This window comes from Euleptes europaea, chromosome 21, assembly GCF_029931775.1.
Source record: "Euleptes europaea isolate rEulEur1 chromosome 21, rEulEur1.hap1, whole genome shotgun sequence".
NCBI classification, from domain to species: domain Eukaryota; kingdom Metazoa; phylum Chordata; class Lepidosauria; order Squamata; family Sphaerodactylidae; genus Euleptes; species Euleptes europaea.
In genome coordinates this window covers 5,889,617-5,916,645 of record NC_079332.1, presented here as the reverse complement: position 1 = coordinate 5,916,645, position 27,029 = coordinate 5,889,617, and the positions used below count along the sequence as shown (strand labels likewise).

The 27,029-nt window shown below is 51.6% G+C and overlaps 2 protein-coding genes across 2 annotated transcripts; one reads left to right on the top strand and one right to left on the bottom strand.

The window, feature by feature from the left end:
- Window positions 1-147: 147 nt before the first annotated feature.
- On the top strand, window positions 148-11,520 carry PDAP1 (PDGFA associated protein 1). The gene is made up of 6 exons (XM_056866461.1): window positions 148-182; window positions 7,133-7,224; window positions 7,619-7,732; window positions 8,864-8,985; window positions 10,228-10,379; window positions 11,414-11,520. Exons 1-6 carry the CDS (start codon window positions 170-172, stop codon window positions 11,470-11,472), a joined length of 552 nt encoding a protein of 183 aa, XP_056722439.1. The 5' UTR covers window positions 148-169; the 3' UTR covers window positions 11,473-11,520.
- Window positions 11,521-13,725: 2,205 nt separating this feature from the next.
- ARPC1B (actin related protein 2/3 complex subunit 1B) lies at window positions 13,726-20,381 on the bottom strand. Its single transcript, XM_056866462.1, has 9 exons — window positions 20,297-20,381; window positions 19,127-19,231; window positions 17,777-17,999; window positions 17,437-17,544; window positions 16,016-16,222; window positions 15,425-15,500; window positions 14,851-15,044; window positions 13,903-13,993; window positions 13,726-13,764 (listed from the first exon to the last, which is right to left on the bottom strand). The coding sequence occupies exons 1-9, from the start codon at window positions 20,358-20,360 to the stop codon at window positions 13,726-13,728; spliced, it is 1,107 nt and encodes a 368-aa protein (XP_056722440.1). The 5' UTR covers window positions 20,361-20,381.
- Window positions 20,382-27,029: the final 6,648 nt, after the last annotated feature.

Genomic DNA, 27,029 nt, shown 5'->3' with positions numbered 1-27,029 from the left:
CGGGTCCAGGGGCGGCGGGAAGGGGGGAAGGCGGCACAGGGCAGCGGCGGCGGGTGTCTTCCGCTTCCGGGTCGCCTCCCGGCTGGTGAGGAAGCGAGGCGGGTGGGGGGTGCGGGACGGATTCTCTCTCGCCGCTGGAGCCGTTGCCGCCGCCGCCCTCGTTTTCGCCATGCCCAAAGGAGGTGGGTGAGGAAGGGCCGGGGGGGGGGGGTCGGAGCAGCAGGCTGCGGTCTAGTTGCTTTTTTTTTGGGGGGGGGGGGTCCCATCCATCTATGGGGAGGGCGAAGGGACCCCTCCTCCTCCTCCATTCTTTCTTTCTCTGTACCGTGACCGAGCCGGGGGATCTCCTTTCTCTTACCCCCCCTCTCCCTTCCTCTGTCAAATCGGCTTCTTGTCACGGTATCGTGGCAGGGAGTTCCGCAGGCGCTGTCCTGCATCTAGAGCGGTTCCTCGGTGGAACAGGCTTCCTCGGGAGGTGGTGAAGCTCTCCTTCCCTGGAGGTTTTTAAGAAGAGACCCCAGAGATCTCCCGGTAATAATTGGCTTCCAGACTGCCAGGGAAGGGATTTCTGCCTAGCTACAAGCCTGCTCTGTGCACTGGGTCACTGGGCTAAGAGTCATGGAGCGTCAGAGTGAACGGTAAACAATGATAGGAGAAACGGGATGAAACTGCAACTGTACTGAGTCGCCTTTCTGTCTGTAATACAATCAGATACGCATAGCTTGTTGATGTAGCGTCATAACTTGAATTTGGATAAATATCTCTTCCCCAGTTTAATCGGGACTCGGAGATTTCTGCTTTCTTGATAACGATCTTGGGTCTCCCTCTCCCCCGCGAACCCCTGTTTTACTGCAACAAGGCCATCTGTCAGCAATGCTGATTCTGTGACCTTAAGCAGATGATGAGAGGGGAGGACATCTTGGGCATCTTCTGGTCACTAGGTGTTGGGGGGGAGGTAGTTGTGAAATCCCTGCATTGTACAGGGGGTTGGACTAGATGACCCTGGTGGTCCCTTCCAACTCTGATTCTTTTATCTGGCTCCTTAAAAGGTGAGCATGAGGCAGGTCTGATGACTAGAAGCGTGCTTCCAAGTAGGATGGAGCTTTAGAGTTGCCTCTTCCCCACCTCCCGAGAGCGGACTTGGTCCCGTGCAAAGGGCAGGTGATGGGGGAGAAGCTCTCCTTGAACTGCATCTGTTGGGGGCGGGGTTGCAGATCAAACACGCTTTCCTTTTGCTCTTACTCTTCCTCACTTGTTGGGGCGATGCCTGGGTAAAGGATCCTGCAGGGTTGCCCAGTTTACCGCTGGGGAGGGACTATGCGAAATACCATGATCCAAGATTGAGGAGAGCTGCTGTCAGTCTGAGTAGACAAGACCGATCTTGATAGACCAAGGGTCTGTCTCAGTAGAAGGCAGCTTAATTTAGAAAGTAACTGTTGTTAAGAAATAGTAGAGTATCTGCTAGAGGCATGCAGGAGGCCCCAGGTACAATCTCCAGTTTAAAGGGACCAGACAGCAGATGATTTGAAAGACCTCTGCCTGAGACCCTGGAGAGCCACTGTCAGCCTGAGTAGGCAATACTGACCTTGATGGACCAAATATCTGATTCATTTCCTGCATTGTGCAGGGGGTTAGACTAGATGACCCTGGTGGTCCCTGCCAACTCTGTGATTCTAATGTAGGGCAGCTTCAGGTGAGCGTTCAGCCTTTTAAATCCCAACCTTGGGCTGATCCTGCAGGGTTTTCTTCTCTTCCCCCCCCCCCCAGCAGACTCAAATGGTATAGGAGTAGCTTCATTCTCATGGGATGCTTGAGTAGACTGGAGCACATGAGCAGCCTCAGTTCTGGTCCAGTAAGTGTCGCTGGTCGAAATGCGTAAGGGGCTAGTGTGCGTTTGCAGCCGTCTTGTTCCAAGTACGTGGGAAACTTTTTTTTGGGGGGGTGTATTAGCTTCTATGTTTAATGTGATGCTGGAATAACGAGATGCAGGGTGTCTGTTGTGGGAAGGGAAGGTGATTGTAAGCCGGTTTGAGTCTCCCTTAAGTGGTAGAGAAAGTCGGCATATAAAAACCTGCTCTTCTTTTTCTTCTAAACAGTTTCATAATGTAAAATGGGGGACAGCCTGGCATGGTGTTTAGAGTGTCAGATTACGATCTAGGAGGCCCAGGTTCAAATCCCACTCTACCTCGGAAGCATGCTGAGTGACCTCGGGTCAGTCACTATCTCTCAACTTCACCCTGCCTCACGTGATCCATTAGGGATAAAGGCAGGGTAATAAAGTAGACAGGTACAACCAGATGTGGTTTTCTTGGGTAGACTGTGCCATCAGGGATGTTCTAGGCTGATCCTGCATTGAGCAGGGGGTTGGACTAGATGGCTTGTATGGCCCCTTCCAACTCTATGATTCTATCTCTGGAGTGGCACACTTCAGTGAAGTAGGACATAAAACTTGATGGATTTGCAGGTGGAATCTCATGGGAAGAAAACAGCGGAGTGCGGTTCAGGAGAGCTGTTGCTGAGCCAGCGTTGTCGGGAAAGGAGTTTCCAGAAATGAGACAGAAATAATCCAGCCTCTGCTTGCCAAGAAAAAAGCAGTGTGCACATGGGATAGCTAGTCCCTCTCTGACTATCTGATTTCAGCTTGCTCTAAAATGTGTTTGCTGCCCAAAGACTTCCCAAAACAAAGCTGGATCATTCTCTTGGAGTGAGAGGTTTAAAAAGCCAGGTTGAGATCTAGTCCCTGAGAAACTGACATAATAGATCGCTACAACTTTGTAAAGCAGTTCTTGGAAAGGTTCAGTGACTAGTCTTACAAAGATGTCTTCGATACACCAGTGTTATTTTCCCCACAGTACAGGTGGAAGGAGAGCACAAGCCGACCAATGCATCTATTGGGGACATAGCTGAGTTGGGGGGGTGTCTTATGGTGTATCATTTGTTGTTAGGCTTTGTAATGGCTGTTACTGATTCATTTATGTACTTCATTGATACCACATGTCTCAACATTGGACACCCAGAGTGGCCTAAAGAATTCCCTCCTCTTCCAGCTTGTCCTCACAACAACCCTATGAGGTAGGTTAGGCTGTGTGTGTGTGAGGCTGGCCCAAGGCCACCCAGCCAGCTGCCTTGGCAGAGTGGGGATTCGAACCTGGGTCTCCCAGATCTTAGTCTGACACTGTAACCACTGCATCGCGCTGTCTCTCTGATAAGCAGCTTTTCCTCCTCTTAAAGGTGTCGCTGCGTGACTGTGTTCAAGTCACCATCAATGCAGTTATGTGCATTTAAACAAGTTCTGTTTATATTTATTTATATATATTTTACTTGTACCTCCCGCTCAAGCGTTGGCCTGTCACTTGAGTCTGGGTTACTTGGATAAAACCAGCTCTCCAAAGTAAGCCTGGCTTTGCAACTTGGGAGCCTGTGTGGCTGAGATGCTTTGAACCAGTACCTTGAAGCCAGGGGAAAGGGGAACCAGTGCGGGGGGGAGAGCTTTGGTTTGAAGCTTACCTTTTCGGGAGATGATGGAGACATGTCTGGGCTTGTCCTACTCAAGTGAGGCGCTTTGCTTGCTGCGCTGTGTGCGACGGCGATGTGGCAGATTGCTACTAGCAGGGACCGGGGAGGGCAAGCCGGGCTGCAGCCTCACCGCACCCAGTTTGGACTCTTTCCAAGGGATGTGGCCAAGCACGCCTTTCTCCCAGGGCACGCTCTGCTAGAACCTGTACTTCCCAGCATCGAGCGCTCAGCTCCTCTGCTCCGCTGGATTTGAACTAGGGAAGAGAGGTGGGATCATAGAGGTTTGTGAACGGTGGGGAGATCATCGAAAGAAATGTGAACCGCTTTGCTCTCTTTCAAGAGCACCGTAAAAAGCCCACAGACTCGGCAAAAGCTGGATTAAATCCAGATTTAAATGCCGAGCTGTTGCACGTAGAATCTCTGTTGTTAAGGAGTTCCGTTCACCGCTCATAATTACTGTCTTCTGTACAATGAGGTGGCAACAGAGAGCACAGGCGAGTTTGGCTTAGATGTGTGCCAGAAGACGCAGCCATCTGCCTTTGCCAGGAGGGAGAGAAACACAGTCCTCTCAAACAAAAACGAGATTTGGCAGGATGCTAGTTCACGAGTCTTCCCTAAATAGCTTCCGGGTGCCACTTCTACCCTGGATTTAAAGCATGGAACAGCTTAATACAGATTGATTACATTTTGTTCAGAGAGTCCCTGCTGTCTGTTCAGGAAACCTGGTTTAATTCCATTCCCTTTCATCCTCTTCCCCCCACCCCATACAGCCGCCGCCTTATGCTGAATGGCTTTGCTTGAGGTGCGGCTAGATCTGAGAGTTGCTAGGGCCACAGTTTGGGTTGTCCAGGTAGCTCTGAGTTTTTAGAATTTCTGGGCTGTACCACTTTAGGCAGCAGATGAGACAGCCGGTCTTCTCTTTTTCTCAGAGGCAGACACACACCCCACATCTGTAGGGGAGGGGCCGTGGCTCAGTGATAGAGCATCTGCTTGGCATGCAGAAGGTCCCAGGATCAATCCCCGGCACCTCCAGTTAAAGGGACTAGGCAGGTAGGTGATGTGAAAGACCCCTGCCTGAGACCCTGGAGAGCCACTGCCGGTCTGAGTAGACAGTACTGACTTTGATGGACCAAGGGTCTGATTCAGTAGAAGGCAGCTTCATGTGTTCACATAGAAAAGCTCTGACCTGGTCTACTCCCACGAATGTAACAATATACGAAAAATAAAGGGAAGAGGATCCTCTGGAAAAACAGAACGCCCCTATAGGAAGGGACCCAAGTAAAAGCAATAGAAGGCCTTAAAGAATCAGCAATGTGACAGTGTAAATTGCCAGAATGGGGGAGAGAACTCGGTCAGCCGTCTGGGGTTCACATTGGGGAGAAAGGCAGGGTATAACTGTCACAAACAAATGTAAACGAACACAGGTTACATTGTTCTAAATGTATTTTTACTGTGCTCAGGAGTAAATATTCAGTATATTTATATCTGTTCAGTATGATACGCTAGTTTTACAATATCCTTGTTGCCCTCTCATATTTACATCCACCATACTTTATATTTATTGCTCAGCATACATTGTAGTGCCTTGTAAATCTTGTGTTCATTTAAATTGTCATATGGGTGCTTCTTTAATATGGTCGATCGCTTTTTGCTTGGGATCCTTCCCTCAGTGGTTGTTCTGGCGGACTCCCTGGAAACACCAGTTTTCGACGCATGTGGAGCTTTTTTGGGGGGTATGGAGGTGCAGTCTATCGCATGAATGGCCACCCACAGTGTGAGGCACTAGAGCCCAGATTCAAGCATGCCGCCTCACAGAGACCTAAACCAGTGTTGTAGTGGGCATGTTTTCTTGATAGAGGCCCTCAGAGCCAGAAGGAGGGTAGACCTCGGTCCCCGCCCGCTGCTCAGGCGCTCGAGTGATGCTTTCAGAGTCTGTGACGTCCCCCAGGGGCGGCTGAGCACAGCGGACAGCTGCAAAAGTTGCAGTTGGGCGCCAGCCCAGAAGGTGAGTCAGGCAGCGGCATGCATGGGGGGGGGGGGAGGACAGAGGCGCATTAGCCGACTGGCGTATAGTAAGACTCTGAACACATGGCCCCATCAGCTGCAGCACTTTAGACTCCCCCCCCCCAGAATCTCAAAGTGGGTCCCGTGGAAAAAGGGGGCTAACTTGGATCTGGACCAGGCGAGGTTTAGAACCAGTTGGGTCCCTCAAGCACTGGAGCTTGGGAGGGGGGAATCTGAGCTTTTGCACCCCACAATGCTTGGGCAGCCCTCCACACTTCCTCCGTGAGGTAGTGGAGCCATAGAATCATAGAGTTGGAAGGAGCCAGACAGGCCATCTAGTCCAACCCCCTGCTCAATGCAGGATCAGCCTAGAGCAGGGGTCGGCAAACTCATTAGTCAAAAGAGCCAAATATCAACAGTACAACGATTGAGATTTCTTTTGAGAGCCAAATTTCTTAAACTATATAGGTAGGTACACTGTTTATTAACTTAATAATCTGTAATTAAAGTTTTAAGTCTTAATTAAACTATAGGTACACTGAATAAAACTTGATATCATACTTAATAGTGATCTTATTTATTGATAAAAATTAAATTGTAAGTCCCTGCCATTTCCCCCTCCCTGTCCGGAGTCTTCGTCTAGAGGCCTGGTCTACCGCCATAAAAGCCTATTGGTAGACCTGGCCTCCGGCTGAGTCCCATTGGGAGGCCAGGTCTACCCACTGGCTTTCTTGGCAGTAGACCTGGCCTCCGGAGGCCCAGAGAAGCCAACTGGTAGACCTGGCCACTGAAGGGGGACTTTTTCCCCATCCTCGGAGTCCAGGTCTACCGCCAAGAAAGCCAGTGGGTAGACATGTCCTCCCAATGGGACTCAGCCGGAGGCCAGGTCTACCAAAGGAAGCCCGCCCCGCCCAACAGCTGATAGGCAGGGGGGCAGGAACCGCCAAGCCACCCGCCCAGCAATCGCGCGGCTAGAGAGGAGGGGAGGCTTTAGCCTCCCAACCATTGAGGGCAAGGGAAAGGGGGACCCGGCCATTCTCCATGGCGGGGGGGGGGGGAAGAGACAGTGCACCCGCTCACTCTCTCTCTCTCAGGCGCGCCGGCTCCGCAGCCCAGCTGCCGGCGCAAACGAGCGCAAGAGCAGGGGCTCCAAACCAAGTTCAGAGAGCCGCACTCAACGGGCCAAAGAGCCGCATGCGGCTCTGGAGCCGCAGTTTTGAGACCCCTGGCCTAGAGCATCCCTGACAAGTGCTTGTCCAGCCTCTGCTTGAAGACTGCCTGAGAAGGGGAGCTCACCACCACCCCTAGGCAGCTGATTCCACTGTCGAACAACTCTGACTGCAAAACACTTTTTCCTAATATCCAGCCAGTACCTCTCCGCCCGCAATTTAAACCCATAATTGTGAGTCCTATCTTCATGTGTGGGGCTCTTCTCCAGATTCCAGTGGAGGGCCACTCTGGTGATTTGGAAACCGCTTCCATTGCCTAGCTGCTATTGCCGCAGAAGTGAAGATGTTGGCGGAACTAGACACTCTTTGGATGACCGTGGGCAAAGGTGAGGATGCCGATGCTGGAACGAAATCCTTTGCTAAATCGGGTCTTTCCTTTGCAGGGAGAAAAGGAGGCCACAAGGGCCGGGCGAGGCAGTACACCAGCCCCGAGGAGATTGACGCACAGCTCCAAGCAGAGAAGCAGAAGGCCAAGGTAAGCTCCTCCAAGATCTCACACACCCCTGGAGCTAGTGGGGAGGGGGCATGGAGGACTCCCTGGCCTGCTTTCTTTCCAATTAGCCTTCCCAATGCTTTGCTTGTCTATGAAAGCTCTGCTGCATGATACCTGTTGCACATGAACACACATGAAGCTGCCTTATACTGAATCAGACCCGTGGTCCATTGAAGTCAGTATTGCCTATTCAGACCGGCAGCGGCTCTCCTGGGTCTCTGGCAGGGGTCTTTCACATCACCTTCTTGCCTAGTCCCTTTAACTGGAGATGCCGGGGATTGAACCTGGGATCTTCTGCATGCCAGGTAGAGGCTCTACCAGTGAGCCACATCCGTGTGATCCTTCTAACCATGGCAATGCATTTTGACTTCTGCAGGAGGAAGAGGAGGCTGAACAGGAGGGAGGCGACGGGGCATCGGCAGAGGCCAAAAAGGAGAAGAAGTCGCTAGATTCAGATGAGAGCGAGGAGGAGGAGGATGAAGATTACCAGGTAGGAGGGCGAGATCTCCCAGAAGATGAGTTCACGTCGCGCCTAATGCTCCCCTGGGGACTGTCAAACGCTAAACTTCTTGAAAAGGTTTCTAAGTCTCAAGGCTGTTTGTGGTCATCAAACTGTCCCCAGGAAACTTCTTGGGTTGAGCGTGGCCGATGTTTTTTGAGGTGGGCTGTATCACAAGCCGTGCGTGCACATCAGCAAGACTCCACGGCCCAATTGTACAGGTGTGTGTGGGCTCTTCTGGCCTCAGAGGTGTGGAGTGTGTGTGTTTGTGTTCTCCCGGTCTGCTTTTAATGTGATAAATTGGGTGGAAAGGTTCCCTTGGTGCTGCAACTGTCTGTGTCCTGCCCTGTACCATCATCAGTTGTTTAAGATGTCTACAAAGGAGGATGTTTACCTTTGGGAGAGCATATGTGCAGTCAGAGAGGGACATGTGCTATGTTTTTTGCCCTGTCTCTTACATGAGCACTTGATTGCACATGTGCCCATTTACTATGTACATCCTTAGTAAGAAATGGCCACATGATGGCTGTATTTAGCCCCTGGCTTGTGTTTTCTGACCTGGCTCCCCGGACCAGATCCAAAGGGTAAGATACACTTTCTTCCCTGGCAAAACAGCTAGGTACAAGTCCAGTAGCACCTTCGAGACCAACCAGGTTTTGGGGGTATAAGCTTTCGAGAGTCAAAGCTTGCTGCGTTGGATACCTGATGCTCATACCCCCCAAAATTGTGTTGTCTCCAATGTGCTGCTGGACTCATCTAGTTCTACTGTAGACCAATTCAGCTGCTCTCTGAAACTGTCTTTTTTTGAAAACTTACCTGGATAAAGGATTGGAAGTGTGGTCTGTGCTGCTGTGTATAGCTTATTGTAAGTAGGGTCCTATTATGTACTTTCTGTACCACTTAATCTGTCATGTGAATGCTTACGCTATGCTTCATTTCTTTCCAGTGGTCTCAGCCTTTTCAAAGCCTAACGCGTTGGTTATTGAATGTCCTGTTTTGTTGACTGTACTGACTCAGTATTTATAATCCGCCTTGAGTCCCTGTGAAAAAGGGGGGCTAGAAATAACGTCAAATAAATAGGAGCTGCCCCGATCAAGCGCCTGTCCTGTTCTTTGATTTCAGCCAAAGCACAAAGGAGTGGAAGGCATGATAGACATCGAAAATCCCAATCGCGTTGGACAGACGGCCAAAAAAGTCACTCAGATAGATATGGAGAGCCCCAGGGAATTATCGCGGAGAGAGCGGTAAGAAGGTCTCCTTCCCTTGAAATAACGTGACTCTCAAACTGGAGGGTGGGGTGATCTGCAGGACCAGGGTGAATTCGCTGAAGGGAAGAGCAAATGTGTTTTGGAGTGAAGGGGGATGAATTCCATCTCGGCTCCTTGCCCGCAGATGCAAACTGCGCCGAAGAAATTGGTACTCAGCATTAGCTTCTTGACTGGCAGACGTCTCTGATGCAGGGTTATGCGCCTGCGCCTCTGCTGCTGCTTCGGGAAGTGCAGGCAGGGCCCAGCTGGACATACACTGGTCCACAACAAAGGCGCAAAGGAGAACAGAGGCGTGCAAGGAGCCCACATTTAAGAATCGCTGCTCAACAGCTCTTTTTTTTTTCTGGGGTGGCGAATTTGTGTACAGGCGCAGTTCTTGGACAGAAGCCTCCAGGTGGGAAAGACAGGTGGTGGAGTCGCTGTTTGCCGACTTAAGGAACAGTATGGCTTGTTCCTTGAGAAAAGGACTCCACACCCCTGTGAATGCAGCCACTGGTTTCACTGGGTTGAACCATCCTGCTAACGCATAGAGCAGCTTTTATCCTGACTCGGACCCTTGGGTTATCTAGCTGGTGCCGTCTCCTCTGTGATGGGCAACTGCTCTTGGGCGGAGGATTCTTCCTAGCCCTGGTGCTTGAGCTCCTCTTAAATGGAGGTGCCAGGGATCGAACGGCGTCCTTCTGCACGCAATGCAGGGGTTCTGCCACTAAGTGGTGCTGCTAGTTCAGAGAGAGCTCGCTGTTCTTGCCATTGGAAAGGCCTCCTTTTGGTGCACCCAAATCGCCGCAGGTTATCACCTCTGCAAGTTTAGCATGATTTGGTGTAGAAACTGAGGGGGAAGTTGCACACAGTGCCTTTCCACACGAAGCTTCCTTATACTGAATCAGATCTTTGGTCCATCAAGGTCAGTACTGCCTACTCGGACTGTTAGCGGCTCTCAAGGGTCTCAGGCAGAGGTCTTTCACATCACCTACCACCTGATCCTTTTAACTGGAGATGCTGGGGATTTAACCTGGGTCCTTCTGCATGCCAAGCAGAGACTCTTCCACTGAGCCACAGCCCCCCTGAATGCTTTTGGAAGAGTTTGTGGGCTTTTTTCGGTACTTTCTGTCTCTCCGAAGGCATCTTTGCCGCCCTGGAAAGGGAGGGTCCACTAAACTCTGTGTTAATTCCTGAGAGGCCCTGGGTTTTTTTTTACCACCTTTTGTACTTGGACAGAGAGGAAATTGAAAAACAGAAAGCGAAAGAGCGATACATGAAAATGCACCTCGCTGGAAAGACGGAACAGGCCAAGGCGGATCTCGCCCGGCTAGCAATCATCCGGAAACAGAGGGAAGAAGCAGCCAAAAAGAAGGAGGAAGAAAAAAAAGGTGAGGCTACCCTACATATTTTTTAAAACGCAGTGTCCCCCCACCAGCCATGTTATTATTATTTAATTTATACCCTGCCTTTCTCCCCAGTGGGAACTCAAAGTCCCCCCCCCCCTTGAGTTCACGGTTGCGGTGAAACAACCAGGCTCACGCCACAATTTCTCGGCCAGCACTCGGTCTTTCCTTCTTTCTCAGCTTTTCAGTGGCAGGGGGGAGGTTGTGAATGAGGTTAAATGTTAGGGAGAGCTTGTTACATGTGAGAAGGATGGGAATGTCCTTCATTCCAAGCTTTCGGGGAATTGTTGGACAGGCACCCAGCAGAAACCCAGCAGCCGCACACTCTAAGCCTCATAGGGTTGTTTTGAAGATGAGGTGGGTGCGGGGAGGCTGTTGTAAGCCACTGAGGCATGGCTCAATGGTAGAGAATCTGATTGGCACGCAAATGGAATGTCAATAACCTTGCGATGCAGGCTCAGGCTGGAGGTAAAGGGTCAGATCTGGCAGATCCATTCCACAAAGGCTGGTACTTCTCCCCCACCAGTGCAAAAGCAGGTCAAGTCTCCATCTGCTAGGGGAAGGCACCACTGTTAGCGTGAGAGAGCCACAGATCCTGCCCGTTGACTTCCGTCCATTGACATTCAGATGGGGGGGACGTCTTGAACTCTGCTGCCATTCTACCTTGAGGCTGGCGGCTGCCTGCCTGCCTGAGCTTTTGACAAACAGCCTCTGATTGCCGCAGGTTGTTTAGCGAATGAAGGATTGCATGCGGAGCTCCTGCCCGCCGTGCAAGTCACTTTCCCAGGAGGGTCCAGAAAGTTCATGCCTTTCCCATGTGAGCCGTTTTAGCCTGCTCCTGTCAACTGCTCTCTTTTGTGGATGTGTCCTTTGCCCCAATGTAGTCATTTTGGCCAAACGGTGCAAACATCAGATTTTGCGACCTGCTTGCATTGTCTGCCTTTTAACCTAGCAGCAGTCCCATCAACCTTTCAAACTTTTCCATCTCTCTCTTATTTTTATTTTTTAACCCTCCTAAGCTAAAGATGACGCCTCTGTGACCGGCAAACGATTGCAGTCGCTGTCCCTCAACAAGTAAGCCACGTGGGAGGAGGGAATTCCCAGGAGCCGTGCCTGGCGGGTGCCTTTTGGGAGCTCTGCCGCACCACGTCCGTGCAAGACCAGACGGAGAGGGCTGCGGCGCCAGCATTGTCTTCACCTCCAAGAGACACTGACAGCGACACGTTTGTCTTCATCTGGGCACAGAATTTCCATTGGGGGGCAGGGAATGGGGGGGAAACAGGGCGGGCGGGGGTAGGGCAGCTATTAATCCGGTGCAGAATTGTGAGGAGCAGCACTTCTCCGCAGAACCGTTTCGAGGAGGGATAAACCCAAACGGTTTTCTTTTTCTTTTGCTGTGTTAAGAGTGCAGATCACATATCCAGGGGTCGGATGGGAAAAGGATGGGGGAGGGGGCAAAGGGGAGAAACGCTTCAGCTAGGCTGCAGATGGGGTAGAACTGGTGACCGGATCCGGGGGGAAGGCATCACCTGCAAGATGTTGGTCTGCAAACCGACCTGTGGGGTTTGAGCTGTGGAGCGGCAAGGAACCGTTCTGAGCTGACCTGTGCCTCTCCTTCCGGTTTCATCCCCCTTTCCTCACCACCACCTTATCTTTTTGAAAGCCATCTATAATCTCCCCACCCCCGCTCCAGAAACCGGGAAGGTGACTTTTTACCTGCAAACAAAACACCCTTCTCGATTGTGCAACATTTTGGACAAGATGCAAATTGGAAACGAAACTTGTATATTTGGCTGAATAAAGTTTAAATTATCGTACACTGTGCTGGAGGTGTTTTTTTTTGGGGGGGGGGAATTGGCGAAGAGCTTGGTAGCCTTCCAGATTGTGGCTTGGGAGTTACTACCAGGCAGATCACCGAGACGGGACAGCGGACAGCCTGCTCAGACAACGAATGTTCTCCTTCTCAAACAGGAATGGCGATTCAAGAGGTTTCAAGAGGTCGCAGCAGATTTATGGCGACCCCTCATGGGGTTTTCACGGAAAGAGATGAGCAGAAGTGGTTTGTCATTGCCTCCCTCTGCATAGAAACCCTTGTTTTCCTTGGTGGTCCCTCATCTAAATACTAATCATAGCCAACCCTGCTGAGCTTCCCATGCTCTGACCACCCATAGAGCTAGCCTGGGCTATTGAGACTTCTAATCCTTGCTTCTATACCTCACCCATTATGCAGTCTGTATGCTGTCCAGAGTGCAGCTTGTTTCTCTGACCCTCAGCGACTGGCAAATTAAAATGCACATAATTCAAAAAAATATTTCCTGGACTTCTGACAGCCAAGGCATTGTTTCCAAATTAAAACTTGGAGGCATGACTTCACCCATCACCTAGAAAAGGCCTACCTTTTACAGACAGTAATAGGACCCCTTTTCTCCTGTGCACTTGGGCTTCATCTCTCTGTGTGGCTCCGCCTTCTGTGGTGACCATTTCATGATTGGTCCAGCCTCCTGCAGTGGCCATTTTGTGGTTCCACCCACCCTGTGTTAGAATTCCAGTGGTACGCACAGACTCAAACAGGCTGGGGACCCTTGTCTTAGCTGGTAGACGTGTCACCTTCCGATACAACTGAGCATCTAGCTCTCTACACTCTCGGGGACAGGCAAAGCTGCTTTTCCTTATGAGAAGTTTCCTGTAAATCAGGGGTGGGGAACATCAGGCCCGGGGGCCATTTAAGGCCTGCAAAATCATTTGGTCTGGCCCTTCGTGGGTCCTGGAAGATCTCTAGCTCAGAAGGATGTAAGACTGGTGATCCAGCCCCGCAGACAGGAATAGCCTCTATTCAAGGCAGATATGAGTTTGTTTTGCCAAGAAAAGGAACTTTTTTTCCCCCTTGCAGAAGAGTTGTTAGCTATGGAGCTGCTAGAACCGCCCAAGAAATTGTTTGGTATGGCCTGCAAATGATGTTATAAATATCCAAATGGCCCTTGGGAAAAAAGGTTCCCCACCCCTGCTGTAAATTAACAGCTTGCAACACTACTGAAAACCAAATAGTAGTTTGGAGGGAAACAGCGGCTCAAATATAAGAATACTGTCCTCCCCACCCGTTGACATGAGGAGAAACAACTCCCGTTACGCTATTCATGACCAACATTTCTTTTTTTATTGAATTTGGCTAATATGTTCCTCTCCCGTGGCATCAGCTGGGGGAGAGGGGGGCGGCAAGAAAGCTTGCTGCTGCCAGGATTTGTCTTCGCAGGTAACTCACAGAACGGCAAGAAGGAAGCACTGAGCCAGCGGACGGGAAGCCCTTGGAGAAGCCCTTCCCTTGGCGGTCCTTTTACTTGATGCGCAGGCCTTTCATGGCGGACTCCAGACTCTGAAATGAAAGCGGCAAGGAGTTGAAGGAAGGATGGGGGGGGGGAATAGGGTGCACGAGTAGGTGAAGCCCGTGTGGTGCAGCGGTTAAGAGTGTTGCTCTGGGGGGGGCACCATGTTCCGCCCCGCCGGTGCTTACCTTGACGTCCCAGATGCTCAGCCCTCCGTCCATCCCCGTGGTGCAGAACTTGGAGCAGCTGCCTTTCCCGCCGGCAATCACGGATATTTGGCTAAAAAAAAATGAAAAGGTAGACAAAAGTGCAGAGAGGATCGTTGTTAGGCTGAGCTCAAAGTTGGCTAAAGTCTAGCCAGAGTTAGCTTAGTCAGAGTTAGGCGGGGAGGGGCCGTAGCACAGAGGTGGAGCATCTGCTTGGCACGCAGAAGGTCCCAGGTTCAATCCCCAGCACCTCCCATTTAAAAGGATCATGCAATAGAAGAAGTAGAAGAGTTGGTTTTTATATGCCGGCTTTCTCTACCACTTAAGGAAAAATCAAACCAGCTTACAATCATCATCTCCTCCCCACAACAGACACCCTGTGAAGTGGGTGGGGCTGAGAGAGCTCTAAGAGATCTGTGACTATCCCAAGGTCACCCAGCTGGCTTCGTGTGCAGGAATGGGGAAACCAACCCGGTTCACCAGATTAGCCTCCGCCGCTCATGCGGAGGAGTGGGGAATCAACCCCGGTTCTCCAGATTAGAGTCCACCACTCCAAACCACCGCTCTTAACCACTGCACCACCCTGGCTCCCTGGAAGACCTTCACCTGAGACCCTGGGGAGCCACTGCCAGTCCAAGCAGACAATACTGACCTTGATGGACCAGTGGTCTGATTCAGGATAAGGCAGTTTCATAGGTACATATGAAACCTATAATTTGGGGAGGGGCCGTGGCTCAGTGGAAGGGTCTCTGTTTGACATGCAGAAGGTCCCTGGTTCTATCCCCCAGCATTTCCAGTTAAAAAGACAAATGGCAGCAGGTGATGGGAAAGATGCTGCAGAGCCGCTGCCAACCAGCGCAGGGGGCCCAGTGGAGTGAGTGGCTCTTGGGCACCTTCTCACGCCCCTTTTTAACGGGCGAAGGAGCTGACCTGATGCTGTTCTTGTGCAGCGTGTCCAGGCTGCTCTCGGTGTCGGAGCTGGCCTTCTTGTCCAGGTTCTGGAAGCGCTCGCGAGCCGTCAGGCCCCGCTGGGAGCTTTGCTTGGGGATGTCCAGCTTCCCCTCGAAACTCAGGGCACCCTGCTGGCCATCGTAAGTGAACAGCACGGGGCAGCAGTCGTGGCCCTGGGGAGAGACGAGAGGAAGAGGCTCCGGTCAGCAGAGCTGGATTTCGAGTCGCAAGGCATGGTTCCAGAGTACGAACTGACTTCGCTGGCGTTCACTTTGCGTTCCTCAGAGGTCCGATTCTCAGTAAAAGGTCCAATTCACAGTAAGAGGGTCAATTCTCAGTAAGAGGTCCGATTCTCACAAACAGCAGGCAAAGCACTGAGGCTACCCAGAAAACTGCATTGGTCTGCAGCAGAGTGGCCAGATTTGAACCCAGTAGCATCTTAGAGACAAAGGGGAGCTTTCCCCTCTCCAAAGCTTATACCCCAAAAACCTTGTTGGTCTCAAATGCGCTTCTGGATTCGTTGTTTTGTAAGAGGTCTCGGCAGGTGACTTACCGCGGCCACCAGGCTGTTCTCGGTGATGAAGGTCACGGCCAGGAGGGGAAGTGTCTCCGTGGAAAGTGAAGCCACGCTGTTGGGGGAAACGTGGCGGGAAACATTAGCTAGGATTAAGGGTAGGGTTGCCAACTCTTGGTTGGAAAATTCCTGGAGATTTGGGGGTACAGCTAGGAGACTGCAGGGTTTGGGGAGAGGAGGAACCTCAGTGGGGTATAAAGTCATAAAGTCCACCCTCCAAAGCAGCCGTTTTCTCCCAGGAAGTGATCTCTGGAGATCAGAGATCAGCTGTAATTCTGGGAGATCTCAAGGCCCCTCCTTGGCAGCCCTAACTAGTGGCTCTCGGATAAGGTGCAAGAACATTTTTGCATTTCCCTGCTATTCTTTTTTTTTTCCCAATCTGAAAAGGATCAGTAAATGAAAGCTTGAAAGCTTTTTCCTTAGCAGAACAAAGATGTCGCAGACTTCATGTGCAGGTTTTTTGTCCTTGGATCAAACCTCTCCCCCCCAACCCCCAAGCAAGGAATTTTCCTGTTGCTAATTGGAACAGATGAGTTTGTCAGAAGCCATCACCCCAAATGTCCCACTTACGCCATTTTCTTGTTGGCGTCGGCGAGGCAGATGGTGCTGTCATGGCCCACCCATGCCACGTGGTTGCCGCTCTCGGAGAAGGAGACACTGTGGACCCAACCGCAGCTGCTGCTCGACTCGAACATTAGCTCCCCAAAGGGCATCTTGGAGCCCCAGGGAGTCGGGGACGGACGCTCCTCGACCTCCTTGATGTAGGCAGAGAAGATCCTAGGGGGGAAACCAAAGGGAGGCTGCGAGGGAAGCGGGCGGAGCCCCCCTGGAAGCGGGAGCCATCTCTGCGGTATCCAAAATCATAACCCCGAAAACAGGAACGCTGTCGTGTGCCTATCGTAACCAGGTGTTCTTATACAAGGGGGTGCTGAACGTGCACACCCCCTTGCATGTGGCTGAACAGTCCCCTTAACAGTTGCGTGTCCACCAAGGCCTGTGACCCAGCAGGTACATTAGAGGCTAGAGAAGCCCCCCAAAATGATATATATAGAGAGAGAGATCTCTGCCCCACGCAGCTTACAATGACAACATCTGCAGTGGAGGAAGCAGCAAAGAAAATATGGGCTAGAGTTGTATCTGAAAGGTGAAATGAGCACTTTGGTGGTGGTGGGAACTGGCGTCAAGTCACAGCCGACTTATGGCAACCCCATAGGGTTTTCAAGGCAAGAGACAAATAGAGGTTGGTTGCCCTTGCCTGCCTCTGCCTAGCGAACCTGGAATTCCCATCTCCCATCCAAGTACTAACCAGGGCCAACCGTGGTTAGCTTCTGAGATCTGATGAGGTCAGGCTAGCCTGGCCTATCAAGGTCAGGGCAAGGGCTTTTAGACATAGTTTACTTTAATAACTTCTATGTTCTTTGGGGTTGACTGTGATGGCCTTTGGCTATATACAACCAATGCTCATTCTCAAAGGAAGGAGTCATATGGCTGCTGTGGAGTCAATGATAGGAGCTTTGAGCGAGGGGACTCAATGGTTACAGGACTGCCTTCACAGTCCTGTATGTTTGATCCACCCAAGTTTGTCCTCTGGAAAAGAGAGAACTGTAACTAGCCCAAGGTCACCCAACAGGCTGCATGTGGAGGAGTGGGGAAACCAACCCGGGTTACCAGATTAGAGTCCCCCGCTCATGTGGGGGAGTGGGGAATCAAACCCAGTTCAGGATCTAGAACAGAAATTGCCTAGACAGCTTTTACAGGTTAGTGGCTAAGGAGGGGGGAAATCAGGAAGTCCCCAGGTTGAACCTGGCCCCCGCTGCGAACTGGCCAGGGGGGTTGTTCTCACCCATCGCTGCATCCCTGCCCCAACCCCACCTACAATATATGAATCGTAACATTGGCCCGCCTTATAGGGCTGCTGCTAAGGATTTCGGCTAGATTGTGCCCGCCGAGTCCTTTCAACCGTCGCAAGCGGCGTCCGAAGGGTTATTTACCTGCATTTGAAATCGCAGGATCCGGCTGCCAGCAGGACATTGTTGGGGTGCCAGTCCAGGGTGAGGATGGTGGATCGGATGGGTTTCTTGATATGCTTGCAAACCCACCTAGAAGAGAGGACATTGACAATTGTGGAAGATTTATCCCACCCAGACACTATCCTCGCCAACACTAGCGCAGGATAGAACGCTCCACCCTCGCAGCAGTTCAAGGCAGAAGCGGCTGGGCCTCCCCATCACCCTGACAAGCTAGCTTTCTGCTTGCGGGGAGTCTTAAAACAAAGTCCCTGATTGTCTCCGACCTGCAGCTTGGAGCGGTCCAGTCCTAGGAGGGACTCACCAGTCATTCTCTTGTTCAAAGTAGCAGATGGAAATGAGCCTGGAGCCACTCCCCACCGCAAACTTGTTCTCCTTCGGAGACCACTTCACGCAGCGGGCAGCCCGATTGATCCGCAGGATGACCAGGGTGGGCTTCCAGACGTTGCCCTTCAGGGTCCAGACGTAGGCGTTACGGTCCGTGCCACAGGTCACGAGGCGGTTGCTCTCCGGGGCCCAGTCAATGCCTGCGGAGGAGACAGAGAGCGGGCTGCGACCGAGGCACGTCTCTCCGAGGTAGGACCTCCGAGCAGTTGGCCGTGAGTCAGGGCAGTCAGCTTCAGAGCTGTCAGCTCATGAGCTAATGTAGCACTGAGCTTAAAGCAGGATCCCCCACCCAGCCTTCATTAGCCTGTGGGCACTGCTGGGATTCTGACAAAAGCATGGGGAGGGGCGGTAGCTCAGTGGCAGAGCATCTGCTTGGCATGCAGAAGGTCCCAGGTTCAATCCCAGCCATCTCCAGTGAAAAGGACAGAGCAAGTAGGTGATGGGAAAGACCTCCACCTGAGACTCTGGAGAGCCACTGCCGGTCTGAGCAGACAATACTGACTTGGATGGACCGAGGGTCTGATTCAGTAGAAGGCAGCTTCATGTGCTCATGTTTTAAAGAACGCAATGGAGAGGGGGGGGGGGAAGACAGCAGAGATGAAATCTCCACAAAGTGGCCAGCAGAGGACAGCAGAGGTCCATTACATGCCCTGCAGTCGCCTTATATTGCCAGCTGTACTTCCTGGTCGCTCTCCCTCCTAACGGGCAGCGGCAGCTTTGTGGAATCCAACAGGGCAGCATTATGAGACAAGGGAAGTGGGCTTCCTCACAGGGTGGTGTTTCAGACGCCCTTCAGCGCAAGAGGCAAAGAGAGCTTGACCCAGCATGGAGTGCCACCTCTCCATTCGATTTTTTTTTTTAAACCAGCCCTTTCTACTAAGAGATCAGACCTATTTATACATGGTTCTCTCTGTTCGCAACAGCCCTGTGAGGTGGGCTCAGCACAGATAAGAACCAGCCCGGGATCACCCAGGGAGCCTCATCAGGAAGCCTGCTATTACAACTGATCTCCAGCTGATAGAGATCAGTTCCCCTGGAGACAATGGCCGCTTTGGCAAGTGGACTGTATGGCGCTGAAGTCCCTCCCCTCCCCAAACCCCACCCTCCTCAGGCTCCGCCCGAAAAACCTCCTGCTGGTGGTGAAGAGGGACCTGGCAACCCTAAACCGGGTCCTCCCGATTTCTAGCTCAGTCTTTAAAGCATGCTACGACAGCAGAATCCTCTGTTTCTCAGACTCTGCCCCGGGCAATGCCCCCAGGCCCCTTACCTGTCACCTGCCCATTGTGTTCCTTCAGCTCATGGGCCTTGGTCCATTTGGCCCCTTCTTTCCGGTAGATGTGCACTTCGTGGTTGTTGGGGCAGATCGCCAGTTCTGCAGAACAGGAGTCAATTGCACGGATATTGCTGAGAAGAAACCTTGTATTGAACTGGGGCGGATTCTAAGGGGAGGAGGCGGCTTTCGAGCGCCCTGATCCAAGCCATTTTGCACTCAGAAATTTACTAGCAGCCACTGCTGACCTTTGCAAATCCACATGAAATCATCCAATCAGCAGGATGCTGCCGCCCAAACCAGCTGAAGCTTCAAACAGTTTTCAAGGGCAGCCCCACAGATAACACATGGCAGTAATCCAGCCTTGATGTTATAACTGGCCACTTAGGCTACCTCCAGCCTCTTCCGTGCACAAGGTTGATTTCTCCTCTTTCTGTCTGTAATGTCAACCTCTCAGAGCACAAGAGAGGGAGAGAACGTGCTTTTTATTCTCGGGGAAAATAATGCAACCACAATGGTTCTTTCAAATGCTACAGCTGGAGCGGAGGAAGTCTGGCTGGCTGTGCTTTGCCAGGGCATCCCACTGACCCACAAATAATGGCCATATTGTCTCTCGGAGATCTAGTCAGGCAGCTGACAGTAACTTTCTGTTCTCTTTGTCTCCGCCCTGGGCCTCCACCTCTCTGGGCTCCCAGCGCTTTGTGGCCTGGATCTGCAAGCAGCAAAATCTCTATGCAACTCAGGAGGAATTAGATGCTGCGCTCCACGCGGGCTGCCACCAAAAACGGAAGCAGCGTGCCACGTCCTCCCCCTCTCCTTGTAAACTAGTAAGATTTACATGCCTCTTTTCTCCATCCCTTACTACAGATCACTGGCCACTACTGGAGAAGGGTGGAGAAACACAGGGAAATGAGAATGGGGCAGGTTTGATTCAATGATTATGGAGAAAGCAGAACTTGACTCAGGACTACCTTTTTCAGCAGCAGTGACGTGTCGAACATTGCGTGTCTTTCTGCATTGTGTTTAAGGGGTCAGAGGAGGGCAGAAAGGTGGGGTATAAATGGTGTAAATAAATAAATCTCCATTAAAACCTAGAGAAGCGTTTCCCCCTTTTTCTTTGGGGCAAGAGGGTTGGCAACCCCGTGTCTGTAGGAGGCCATGACTTACGGGTTCTGTCCTTGTTCCAGGAGTGGCAGCTGATGGGCTCAAGCAGAAAGCTGTGGTAAGCCATGACTTCTCAACCTTGGACGGGGGAAAAAAACCAGTTTCTTTTTCAGGTTTAATGTTTTGTCAAGAGCATCTAAACTGTGCCTTCCAGAGCCCCTGTGCCCAAAAGGCCCAATGTTGCCAGCTCCGGGTTGGGAAATTCCTGGAGATTTGGGGGTGGAGCCTGGGGAGGGTGGGGCTAGGGAAGGGGAGGGACCTGAGCAGGGTGTAATGACATACAGCCCACCCGCCAAAACAGCCATTTTCTCTGGGGAAACTGATCTCTGTAGTCCGGAGATCAGTTGTAATATCTGGGAGATCTCCAGGCCCTACCTGGAGTTTGGTAACCCTCAGGTTGGCTGGGAAGCTCTTTCCCACCCCCTTCCTGGCCACCCTAATTGCACATGGGACAGAGAAGTGTCCTCATTGCTCGGCAGAGAGAGGAATGCACTCTGCAAATGCTCAGAAATCTGTTCATCAGGGTTTCTTTGGCCTATGAAACAGGTCCCAAATCAAATGTTTGTTGGCTGGGGAAATCGAGGCATTTCGCATTGCGTTTAACCCATTTTTATCTACTAAGCCAAGGGTTTTTTTTGGTGTTTTGGCAAGGAGAGTTTATTTTTTTTAGTTCAAGGTTGGCCAAGCGTTTGAGCGTGGCCCTATCCCATTTAACACGAGGGCGGAGAAATTCCCTGGAAAGCACAGTGGGGCGGAGCCCAGTGTTCTGTCGTAAGAGAATGCCTCTCCTCCTCTCCGACCCAGTTCCTTCGGCTCTGAGCAGCCTCTGAAAGGAAACGAGGCAGGCCCTGATAACCTTTCAAATCAGGAAGTTAGCTTTTAAAAACCCAGGGGGGAAAAAAGAAAGCCAAAAAAGGTCCTCTCGAAGGCCAAGAAAAGCAGAGGTTGCGTCCCTGTACTTTAAAAACGACGCAGGTGCCCTGCGCGGGTGTAGTTTGTTCCCAGCCATAAACATATTGGGAGGGGCCTGGCATTACTCCCTGGGCTTACCCTGCCCAGCACACCAAGGTGTGTCCAGGAGGGGAAACATCTGTACCTCCACAACAGTCACAAGGACCCAGAGGTTTCCCAAATAAGGAATAATCTCTGCTCATCCATTGCACATCTGTGTTTTGCCGGGCTCCTGTTGGAATTATGACAAATACCTTCCAGGCAGTGAACTCATCACGCCTGTTTTGCAGCCAATGGGGCGAGCTGGGTTTTAAAAACAAAATGCAGACACGGTGCGGTGTAGTGGCTTGACACATGAAGCTTGGGTGTCAAATTAGGACGCAGGAATCCTGAGTTCGAGTCCCCTCTCGGTCACTGAGCTTGCTGGGTAAGCTTGGACCAGCCACACTTTCCTGCTAGCCCTACCTCACAAGGTTGTTGCGAGGACAAAAATGGGTACGGGAGAAATGCAGACATTGCCCTGACCGCCTTGGAAGAAGGGAGGAATGGGAACATTGGCGGATAGGTATAGAAGTTTGGCGGACATCTGCTTCTTTCAGTAACGTTCAGCAAGAAATACGGGGCCTGCAAAGGATATAAAAAGTGTTTGGCTTCTCTGGGGTGGGACTGGCCTCAGCAGTAAAGTTTTGTCTGTTGGTTTTGGAAGCAGCCAAAGTCTGGCTCTGCTCTTGCAGGGTGTGGCTGTTCACATTTTTGCTGCACAGTGAGATTTGTGTGGTTTTAAGAAGGAAAGCAAAAATGCGCTCTCCTTTGGGGCAGCGGTTGTGCACGGTGAGAAACCTCTGTATATTTTTTAAAACCTACTGTCTGCTTGCAAAACAAACAGGTGCCTGAAAAGCTATTTTGTATGTTTATCTGCCCCCCCCCAAAAAAAAACCCAGCTTAGCACAAGCTGGACAGATGATGGAAACCTTAAGACCAGACTCCTTATAAACACAGAGCTTGTGGTCCCAGAGGAGGTTGCCTGTTGCACACCTGCATGAGTCACTGCTCAGAATCGGGGGCCCTTCCACTCAGTTTCTACTATAGGCAGGTTAAGCCCTTCAGGGTCTCAGTATCCGGTATAATCAAATGACCCAATCGGTTCTGATTCGCAGATTGGCCTCTTCACAAGGCGGGATATAAATACTTTCGTAAATAATAAAATATATACATGAGTTGCTGTTCTGGCCCTGCCTCCTTTCAAGCCGGAGGTGCGTTCAGAACAATAACCCTCGCAGCTGCAGGCCAGATGGGATGGTTACTCACATGCTTTGAAAGCAAACTTTGCGGATGCTAAAGGTTGGTGTGCAATTTTAATATATATTTTTTAGTTCTTTAAGCTATTGAAATGGGGATAAGCATTACCCTAAAGACTGTGGGGCTGGTAGCCACGAGAAGAAGTAGCCACGAGAGGAACCACAACCAGGCATTTCCCGTTACATTTTCAGTCATTTTAAAACGTATCTCACACACTGTGGGAATTGCCAGATCTCCCAGCCGCTCCCGTTTTCCCCCTCTGGTTCTCACGAAAGCAGAACCTGAGCCAGGCTCAAACCTAAAACCTTCCTACCGCTCTTGGAACAGGTCAGAGGGCGCCTCTTCAAAACCCACTCAAAAGTTCGAATGGCAGGACCCAGTCCCCAGCCTCCAAGCCCTGCAGAGAACTTTTGGAACAAACATTTTCACAGGGAGGACCCAAAGGAAGCCAAAAAGACAGGAGGGAAGGCAGAGTTTCTTTCCCTCCGGCACAGAGCCTGCCACCCCGGAACCTCTGGACCGCAAGGGAGTTGGAGAGAGGGCGGAGAGATGCTGGATGCGGGCCAGCGGCTCCATGGAGCCGGGGGCACATCTGTTAGCAGAAGTGGCATCTCCGGCACTTACCTTGAAGGAGCGGGGAAAGGGAGCTGGGTTTTTTTCCCCCCACTCTGCCGTCGGGAACCGGAGGCCTGGCTAGTTCATGGACTCTGGACAGTCGACATGAACGGCAGCAGCAGCAGCACGGCCGGGCCAGGAGGCAGAAGCCGACTGCTCTGAAGTTCCTCTGACTTCCCCTTTCCTCTCTGAGAAATGCAACCACTTCCTTGCGTGGGTGTGGAGGGAGGCCTGCCTCCTGCCGGGCCAAAAGCCGCTTCTCGGTCCCAGCTGCGGGGAGCTCCGACTTGCCGGCTCTGGCTCTCTCTGCAAAAAAAGAAGGAACTGTCTCCAGAGCCAGAGGTTGTTTGAAATGGGGGGGGGGCAGCTGCCATTTGGGGGATGGAATAGTGCCGCCCAAGCCTGGCCTGGAAAACCCAGCAGATTTAAGGCATTTGGGAACAAAGAGAGGTTTTGTTAATGAAAGATCTGAGAGAGAGAAATTACAAGCTGCTTTTTAATTATTTAGGGGGATTACTGTGTCATTTCCATATCTGAAGTTAAAGGGCAAAATTATTCCCCCCCACCCCGCTCCAATCTGCACTGGAGAGCCGGCATGGTGTAGTGCTTAGTGTCAAGCCAGAATCTGGGAGACCCAGGTTCGAATTCCCCCCACCCCCGCAATGGATAAGGTTGCCAACCTCCAGGTAATAGCAGAAGATCTATTACAACTCATCTCCAGCCGATAGAGATCAGTTCACCTGGAGAAAATGGCTGCTTTGGCAATTGGACTCTACGGCATTTAAGTCCCTCCCCTCCCAAACCCTCCCCTCCTCAGGCTCCGCCCCCAAATTCTCCCGCCGATAACGAAGAGGGACCTGGCGACCCTAGCCGTGGACACTCGCTGGGCGACCTTGGCCCGGCCGCACACTCGGCCTGACCTACCTCACAGGGCTGTTGTGAGGATAAAACGAGAGGGGACGATGTTAAGACCGGGGAGAAAGGCTGGGGTATTGATGAAGTCGATAAATAATATTTTTTTTCCTTTTAAAACAGTGCTCGGAGTAAGACAGCGAAGGCTGGGGGGAAAAAACAGCAAATTGCACCCTGCAGCAGTAGCTTCCTTTTACTTCACAGTAAAGCCAGCCCCTGCCCAGATTCCCTGAACAGATTAGAGAGCACCATCAAGCCAGAGACATCAAAAGGGGGAAATCCCTCCCCCGTTGGTTGGGGTGGGGGGCAACACACTCCAACTACCGCAATTTCCACCGGCCCTTAAGCACGCAAATCCCAGCTCTGCCCATGGCTAAAGGCCAGAAGCCGACACCCGGCTGACCGGGCAGGCAATTAAATGGGATTTCCCCCTCGCCAAATATAAAGCTCCAGGGCTTTGGATGCAGAGGTTGCCCTTGAAGGTTAAGCTGCCCCATCTGTTCCTCTTGCTGGGGGAAAGCCTTCCTGGTTGAGCTGCAACTCACCTCTGGGGGAAATTCACAGGGACCCCAGGAAAGCTTCTCCGCAAAGGGCTGCTTCTAACCACTTCCTGGTTTGCTGGCTTCCTCGTGGGGCAGGGCAGGGCTTCTCTCCCTCCCTCCCTCTCCAAAGTGGAGCTATTTGACCACTAGAAGCTGCTGCGGTTAGACTGCAGGCAGCTCTGGGCTGTGTTAGGGCCCAGCCTTGCAAACCGATGTGCTCAGATAGGCAGGGGGTGGTGGTCTGCAGCTCACAGAGCGGGGGCTTTGTAGAAGAAGGGGTCCCAAGCCGAAGCCCCAGCATCGCCAGGTCACAGGACCGGAAGACGGTTTTCTGACGAAGGACAGCTCAGACCCCCGATAACCTTCTTGGCCTCTAAGGTGCTCCTGGGCCTCGAATCTGGCAGCACTGCAAGGAATTCTTGCGGAGAGCTGCCGGCTGTTAAGAGTAGGCTCTGCCCTTGGTTCAAAGGCCAAGAGGCTGATGAATGTTTTGTAGGATCAGGGAATTAGAGCAACTGCCCTATGAGGAGCGGTTAAAACGCATAGGGCTGTTTAGCTTGGAAAGAAGGGTGATTAAGGGGGGGATATGATAAAGGGGTATAAAATTATGCATGGTGTGGAGAAAGCGGACAGGGAGAAGCTTTTCTCCTTCTCTCATAATATCAGAACGTGAAGCTGGAGGGTGAGATTCGAAACTGATGAAAGGAAGGATTTCTTCAGACGCATAGTTAAATGGTGGAACTCCCTGCCCCAGGATGTGGTGATGAACTGACCGGCACATGTACCTATAGCGCTTGGGATGATGCGGCAGGCTCTGAGCACTTGGGTTACCCGTTTTGTCCTCTCTGCCTATTGCGAAATTCTTCTAAAAAGTTGGCCAATTGCACATCCTGTTTGCCGGCTCTTATCCTGACAACATACCATATTTGTGCATGCTTCAGAGAGCCGCTTTCACAACCCAGCCGTTTCGCAGCGAGGAAAGCACGGCTGACTTTGGCAGAGACAAGGGCGGTTTGGGAAGTCCAGATGGGGAAGTCCTGCCCCCCTCTGCTGTTCAGGCACTCCCAGATAGATTTTTCGGAGCCTCGGTCGGCGTTCGGTAGTGTGCTACTTAAAAGAGTGTCGGGTTAGGATGCCCGGGTTTGGTCCCTGCACTGCCCATGGAAGCTTGCTAGATGACTTTGGGCCAGTTGAAGTCTCTCAGTCTTGCCTACCTCACAGGGCTGTTGTGAGGATCAAATGGAAGGGGAAACCTCGGTAAGCCTCGTTGAGCTCTCCTTGAAAAAAGGGCGGGATAAAAGCGCACTAGACACCGTCCATCCCACATCCACAAGTCACAGAACGCTGGTACATGGCCTGCCCAAATCTGCACAAGAGGATGCAGGCCATTCTGAGTTATGTCTGGGAATTTCCATCTTTGGACAGACGCCGCTGCCCGCACTTATTGGTCCGTTCACAAATTCAGAAAAAAACTGGGCGAACATGAGCCTAGTGGAACACCATCTCATATCCTGTCTCACATTCCCTGGTGCAGGAAATCTAGACAATGGGACAAGCGGGGCGCATGTGGCCGGCAAAATCAATGGCACCGTGCATAAAGCCCCAGGAAGCAACCTGGGGGCTCCAGCATCGTGTCTGGAAGACCCTGTGGATGGGTTTCACAAACTTTAGATGATGTTGCTATTTAATTAGACTTCAGGATTAGTTTCCAGACTGTAAAAGGATTCACTGCCTCCACACCGAGGGTTGGACACATAGTGCGATCCTGTAGAAGATGATAATCAGGTACAGAATTCATTTTCCTGAGATTCTCAACTTTTGTTTTTTTTAAAAAGAACAAATTTCTAGTCCTCAGGTTTGCAGTTTGAACAGGCAAACGCCCAAAGACTTAGAAGCCTAGAGGGGCGGCAGAACGCTGTGTCTATCAGTGGTGAGCTCCATCCATGCCTTCAGCTCTTCTGCGCCCACCTGCCTTCTGCCTCCACCGAGCAAAACGAGAATGATTTACACCAAACACTAAAAGTGGGGGGGGGGGGAGGGGAAGCTGCAGAATTATGTAAGAGAAAAGTTGTGCAAATCTGTTCAATTTGCATCACTTTAGATAAATCCCAGAACTCTATTGTTTTGTTTGAGCCCGGAGAACATACAGGCCTGTTCCTATAGAAAAAGGGCTCTCTGATCTTGCCCGCTCGGCAAATTGAGTGCTGCAGCTTTAAGGAAGAGCGGAGGGAACAAGGTGGGCAGGCCGAGCAGCAGGCCAACCCCCCTTCCCCAGCTGTCCTCATGCAATTAGGTCCACCATTCATTGTGCCCCCCCACCAACGGCGGGGAAGAGTCTCAAGTAAGCGCAGATTTCCTAAGCTGAGCCTAGGCGGCAGTACAGCAGATGCCAGTCTCAGGCGCAGAACCAAACCGAA